Below are 7056 nucleotides of genomic sequence, written 5' to 3'. Positions count from 1 at the left end.
TCGAGCGCGCGCGCGGCGACTTGATGAAGTTCCATTTTAACATTCTTTATATGTTTATAATTTAAATCATTGTTTGTGTATTAGTCATCTAATTCATCCAACCAGTGTTTTACTTTTCGACTTAATAAATATCACGTGACAACGATGCTTATTCAAGGGAATTCGAAAAAAATTGTTAGGATGAATGGGTGATTGATAGTTTATTAAATTGTGTATCGTGAACCACTACTTTTCATAGAATAAAACGTGTTTGCCTCATTTTATTAATTGATTTGTTCGATTTAATAAGAGATTGTCCCCAGCAGATTTTGCATATTTGCATATGAAGACATAAAAGTAATGCGGTATAGTTGCCTATGGAAGAACTATCATAAACCATTAAAGAGTTCAATCATCGTCAATTCGTCACAATGGTCAACTCGATTTACGTTTTATTAACTAAACAGAAGATCATACACAAAAATGTGTACAGGAAAAGTCCTGCAGGTAAACATAAATTTTAACTTCAAGTTCACCTAATTTAATTTTTGGTGGGTAGTTGTCGAGATTGCATCCGTTCCACGAATATTAACCTGCTGAGTATATATCACTCAACTTTCAGTTTATGAATTTAAAAGAAAAAAAAATAGTAGATCCTTGAGTTTTACTTTCTGACCTCAAGATGGTGTTCTGTCATTAAAATATTTAAATGTTGAGGATTCTGTTGAACGCATCGATCAAATAGATCTTGAAAAGTACAACATATATAGTAAAGTCTGCAGCATTTCTTGGCTTACAACTTAAGGTTGACAACGATGTTTTGTTGAAATCATACTTTACGATAAAAGGAATGATCTCATTTCCAAAAATCGCGAACTTTCTATTTCTTTGTGCAACATCTATTCAGCTCCTGAACACGGAGTATATATATCAATTGTGATCTACATTACCGCTATATCTTTTATACTACTATATCAACACCAAACTTACCAATCAATTGCGATAAACATTACAGCATTTATTTTATGAAACAGAGACCACTTCGTTGTTGGAGCAATCACTTGGTGTGTTTAAAGGCGGTAAAACAAAAGTGACAAGTATTGGTTGGTGTCAGGTCTATGATGGCACATTTACATGAACTGAAAGCAAATATGTCTGTGATGATACCAAAAAAGACAGCAAGGTAGCGATTAATATAACCAATGTACACAAATGGGTCTTCAACACAATAGCTTAATTTTAAAAGCATAAATAGAAAAGAAACTGACAATTCAATTGCAAAAAACCTTTTTTTTTACAAATCCAAGACAAATATGAACAAGACTTACAAAAATGAAAACTGAAGATTCACCAGCACGAACACCACTCAAATCAAGGCAGATCTCAGGTGCAACGAAGAGGGTCAACATGTGACACCAGTCGGGTAGGTTCAGTACAAGTGATATGACTAATTCAGTATGTCACAATTGAGACAAAGAGGATAATACAATGATTTTACGGGAAACAATGTTGATGTTTCAGATGTGCATTGCTTAAATACCATGAAATCAAAAAAGAAGAGATATGAACTCATACTCTGCACATATGTGAACGGTTCAAGTTGTAAACTACTATGACTGTCAGTGTGGCAAATAGAATATGTCTGTAAAATGTGTTGTGAACACTGATAGTCTTTCAATTGTTTTTCGCTTTGTTTTTTCACTTTTGTTAGTATAAATATTATGTTAAGCTCTACAATTAATGACATATATCAGAGCCAGCACATTTGGCGGAATAGTTACATAATTTCTGTTGAAATTGTATAATCTAATTAGAAAGTGTTACTTCTTATGTTAGACTTTTTGATGATAATGTTATATTATGCATTGATACTAGTCGAATGATGCTTTCAACATAACAGTACCAATATGTCTACATCAGATACACGTTTCGACAATACCTTCCTCCTCATCTAGATCAAAATATTTGAAATTCCTAAACCAATGATATATTGGCGCCAGAAGCATTCCGATGTTCAAAGTCATAAATCGATAGAGAGAAAACAAATCCAAGTTACACAATATAACCGAGGGAAATACATCAACTATAACAGAAAAAAAAAGAACAACAAGAATACTGAAGTGCAACAAAACAAAATGCCATCATACATAATGGAACGCCACAGCTGTCTTATATGGAACTCTGATATTGCAATATGTTGTTTTATCATTACTTGATGATATTTTGTCTTTACATTATATGGTTTTGTCATCGCGTAATGATGTTTTGATTAAACTCAATATGGAATAGTCACTACTTAACGATGTTACGATATTACACGATATGGTTTCGTATGGACTTGATATAGTTTTGTCATTTCTTAATATGGTTTTGTCATTACTAGATGTGGTTTCACAATTATTTAATGTGGTGTCATCAGGCAACGTGGTTTTAACATTACTTGATGCGATTGTGACTTAACGTAATGTAGTTGTTTCATTACATGATGTGGTTTTCTTATTTCTTAGCAAGGACCGATAACATTGCATGGGAGATTGAAAAAATGGATTTATAAATGCCTCAATGCCCTTGGATGAACATATTTCCAAGTTTTACCAGTTATTTTTGCCATTATATGTTTGGAAATACACTATATATCAATTGTTGTCTTTTTACAGTCCCCTGTTTGCGTACGCGAAGGATAGTATGTTTCTATTAAGGGCAGTTGTTTGTTCGATCTCTGTTCAAGTCAAACCGAAGATTTGTAAATTAAAATATTCAAATTCTCCACATCGCACTAATGATTTAGCAGTAATAGCTACAAGACCGTTGTCGTTTATGACCGCGTATAGAAATGTACATGTTAGTTTGTCGCTCAGTTGCTATAACAGTGATTATATTAACTTTTCCATTCGTTTGTACCTTTTATTTCAAAATGTATTATTTACTCGTTTGTATGAATCTTAATGTGGAGATTTAATTAGTTTTAAAGAATGTTGTGAAAAAAATGACCTTAATACCCCAGTCCAACTAGGCCAAGATCGCACTACGATCTGTGAAAAAAATGCAAATTTTGATGATCGTGGTAAGATCGTGTAGGTCGCAGTAAGGTCGTACCACGGTCGTGGTGAGGTCTTCAAGATCATGAAGAGCGTGGCCAACATTGAACATCTTCAAAACATTCGTGGTGCGGTCGTGGCGAAAATAGGTCGTAGTAGAAGCGTAGTGAGAGCGCACTAAGATCGTAGTAAGATCGCAAAGGTCGCTGTACAATCATAGCGAGAGCGTAGCGAAAGCGTGATTCTATTAGGAGAGATTTCGCTACGATCTCACGTTATCACGACCTTACTACGACCATCACGTTCTCACCGCGACCCAACTACGCTTCCACTACGACTATACCACGCTGTTTACGACCATAGTACAATTCTAACACGCCCTTGTCGTCCTCATCACGCTCTTCCCACGACCTTACTACGTTCACACTACGACCATCATTTTTATTGTCATTTTCACATAAAATATATAAAAAAACTCCCTAGATTTTGTTTGTCTGAATGTATTTATCCATTTGCTCTAACGGCTCAACCTGCTTCTCGTTTTTACATAGATTAGACCGTAGGTTTTTCCCGTTTAAATGGTTTAACATTAGTATTTTTTTGGGCCCTTTATAGCGTGCTGTTCGGTTTTAGCCAAGGCTCCGTATTGAAGGCTGTACCTTGGCATATAAAGGTTTGCTTTTATAGATTTGTACGTTGATGGAGAGTTGTCTCATTGGCACTCATACCACATCTTCTTATATATATTGACACATCTGTGTCATCTCTGCTATCGTTCACTAAAATATCGTCATTTGAGCTTTATGGACCAGCAATAGGTTGTAATTTAGATTTGATTGGTCGTTCCGACATCTCTTTATGACAAGTATTATACTACTTATGTGTATAGTATCAGTTTAATTGAAGTCTGGAGCTGGCATGTCAGTTTACTGCTAGTAGTCTGTTGTTATTTATGTATTATTGTCATTTTGTTTATTTTCTCTAGTCACATCTTCTGACATCAGACTCGGACTTCTCTTGAACTGAATTTTAATGTGCGTATTGTTTTGCGTTTACTTTTCTTCATTGGCTAGAGGTAAAGGGGGAGGGTTGAGATCTCACAAACATGTTTAACCCCGTTATTTTTGCGCCTGTCCAAAGTCAGGAGCCTCTGGCCTTTGTTAGTCTTGTACTATTTTTAATTTTAGTTTCTTGTGTACTATTTGGAGTTTAGTATGGCGTTCATACTTTGCTCCCTCTGCCTCTACATCAACCACTACCACCACGCCCACGTGTTCTAGTAGATTTTGGTGGCATGACTGTATTGTTTCCGAGAAATCTCCGTTTTAATCAGAAATAGAAGGAATGGAACTATATTGATATGAAACACGATATTGACGGTATTGCTGAGAACGTAGTAAGATCGCAGTATGAGCGTAGTATAATCGTGGTAAGAACGTGCTATAATCGCAGTAAGATCGTGTTGCAATCGGATAACTCGGGGTATGGTCGTAGTGAGAACGTGAAGAGCGTAGAAAGATCTTTATAAGCGTAGTGAGGTCGCAGAATAAGCGCGGTGAGAACGTGGTATAATCGTAGCGGGATCGTTGTAGAAGCGTAATTAGGACGTAGTAGCATCGTGAAAGCAACGAAAATTAACATTTTCATGCCGCTCATACCGCGACCTCACCACGATCTAAATTTATTTTAGATCGCGGTGAGTGTGGTGCGATCGTGGTCTAGTGGGACTGGGGCTTAATCGCAAGTGAAAAATCAGGATTCCAGATCTCATAAAATTAAAAAAATAGATAAATATCAAAATCATTACATCTCTTGAAGTCAACTTGTAAGTTTTAATCAATATTTACCTGATCTTAAAGACAAAACTATGAAATATGAAACTTTACTTGAAATTGAAAATCATTATAATGGATATATATATTTTTACACAACTGTTTTAACAATTCATCATATGTTTGCATTTGTACACGTATACCGAATTCGAATCGTTATTAATAACAAACAGTTTTGTGAAGTCATTGTTAAAACACATTCCATACGGATATTCAATTCCATCTTCTTCGTTTATCATTTCTTCACAGTTTTTCCAATTTGATGTCATTCTATTTATGTTGCTGTCAAAGAACCCATCGTAATAAATGTTGCCTTGTCTATCGCATGCTAATCCTGCTAACCCCGAAACGTTCTTGCTATAAACGGGTGCTCCTTCTGAATTAATACATTGGAGTTTGTTAAGGCATCTAACAAAAAGGCTACTTATGACTATCATCGTACGACAGAAAGAAGATTTTACCAGATCCTTGTTGAAATGATTTTAGAATTGTCCCATTGTTGTCTAGTGTTTGAATAGAACCATGCGTACCACCAACATAAATCATCTCACGTCCAGCAGTGATACCATACCATGTGAATCCAATGTTAACTTTGTCGCCCTTTGTCATACTTTTGGTGTTGACGAATTGTATAGAATTTTCGCCAGGAAGGGTAACAACAGCTCTGGGTGTGCCAGGTATCACAGCAACACCAAAAAGACTTACGGAAAATGTAATCTCTGTTTCATGATACTTACAGTCGGTATACACATAGAGTGTCGAAAAATCAGTAATGATCATCTTATTATCAGTTGTTATTGATACATCACTCAAATCATATTCCTTGCCTGGTTTAAGTTTCAATTCTGTTTCTTTTTCAAACCAATCAATACGTTTTGAATTTTTTGCCATGATCTAGGCCTGTTGAAATTTTGTGGGAACGTATTGCACCTGTCAAGGGTTAACAGTCTCTGACAGCGGTTTGAAAGAATCAATCTGTTTAATTTTCTTTTCATCAAAGGTTATTTCGATCTCATGTGCATTGGATATTTTCTGTAGAACTTTTGCTTCGTTGTTTTGTACATTTGTTACTTGTTGGTGCAAGGTTATAAATAGCTGATTATTTGATCCATGATCTTTCAGAAAATCAATTTCATTCTCAGTTGCTTTTAAGCTGTCCAGAACTAGTGATATTTCGTTATTTTTTTTGTTTATTGATTTCGGTTTCATGTTTCCGTTTGAGAGTAACAGTTCGGAATGCAGATTGCGTTTTATATTATGTATCTGTTGCAAAAATCAAGATTTGACGTCACGAATCTGTTTGGTTATTACAGATTTAGTTTTCGCAAGTAATTGTACGTTCAATTCTCTGTTATCATGTAAATCATGTAATGTTGTTTTTAGATGCTTTATCTCCGCCATTAATTCGGTGAACAATGCAGAATTTTTGACATCTTTCGATACATGTTCCAATGGAAGAACATTTTCACATTTTCTGTGGGCTTGAGGAATGCATGCTCTACAGCAAACAACATCATGCTCTGTGCAATAATAATCTAAAAGCATATCTATATGAACGTTGCAGATTTTCTTCGCCGATAGTGTGATATTGGAACCGACAGACGACAAAGATATAACATGATGAGATTTGAATGCTCTAAACCGTGAATGTGACTCAGCGCAGGCTGTGCACAGTCGCTCTTTACAATCGGAGAAATACTTTGTTGCTGGTAGTGCCGAATCAGCCTCAGTGCATGGGTCACAAAAACTCGCTGGAGCCATTGAAGTAGTCTAAAAAACACTAATTTGTTGTTAAGGACTCAAACATTGAGGAGCAAAAAAATTCTAGAATAATTGTTTTCTTTACTAGATCTTTGAGTTTATATGACTATGAAAATAATTGGAGAAATAATCCTATGTTGGTGCACTTCGTTCTTTGATAAAGATATTCATGATATTTGAAAGTACTAAATTATGATAATTTTCTCACTTTTCATCAATTTTTACCCATTTTTGGGTGATTATCACGAAAAAAACTATCATTTAAGATGAAGCGGACCAATCAGAATAAATTAAACTTAAAAAAATATATAAGATTTTGTAGCTTTTTTGAGGTTGATTTACTATTTTGCAAATTATGTATATTTTGGATTTTTCTCCTCTTTTTTTTAGAAGAGAAAGTTTATTATTTCAAATTCTTTGTAAAACAAGATTGCAAAAGTTCATGT

The 7056-nt window shown here is 34.9% G+C and overlaps 1 protein-coding gene across 1 annotated transcript; it reads right to left on the bottom strand.

The window, feature by feature from the left end:
* Positions 1-6124: 6124 nt before the first annotated feature.
* On the bottom strand, positions 6125-6610 carry LOC139526189 (E3 ubiquitin-protein ligase TRIM71-like). The gene has a single exon (XM_071321315.1). It carries the CDS (start codon positions 6608-6610, stop codon positions 6125-6127), a length of 486 nt encoding a protein of 161 aa, XP_071177416.1.
* Between the last annotated feature and the right edge of the window lie 446 nt (positions 6611-7056).

The sequence above is a fragment of the Mytilus edulis genome, chromosome 6 (genome assembly GCF_963676685.1).
Source record: "Mytilus edulis chromosome 6, xbMytEdul2.2, whole genome shotgun sequence".
Classification (NCBI taxonomy): domain Eukaryota; kingdom Metazoa; phylum Mollusca; class Bivalvia; order Mytilida; family Mytilidae; genus Mytilus; species Mytilus edulis.
The sequence above is the reverse complement of the archived record's forward strand: the minus strand, read 5'-3'. Positions and strand labels throughout refer to the sequence as shown.

What these genes read in the sequence shown, in the direction of transcription:
- LOC139526189 (XM_071321315.1), bottom strand. Translation starts at nt 6,610, where the DNA reads ATGGCTCCAGCGAGTTTTTGTGACCCATGCACTGAGGCTGATTCGGCA.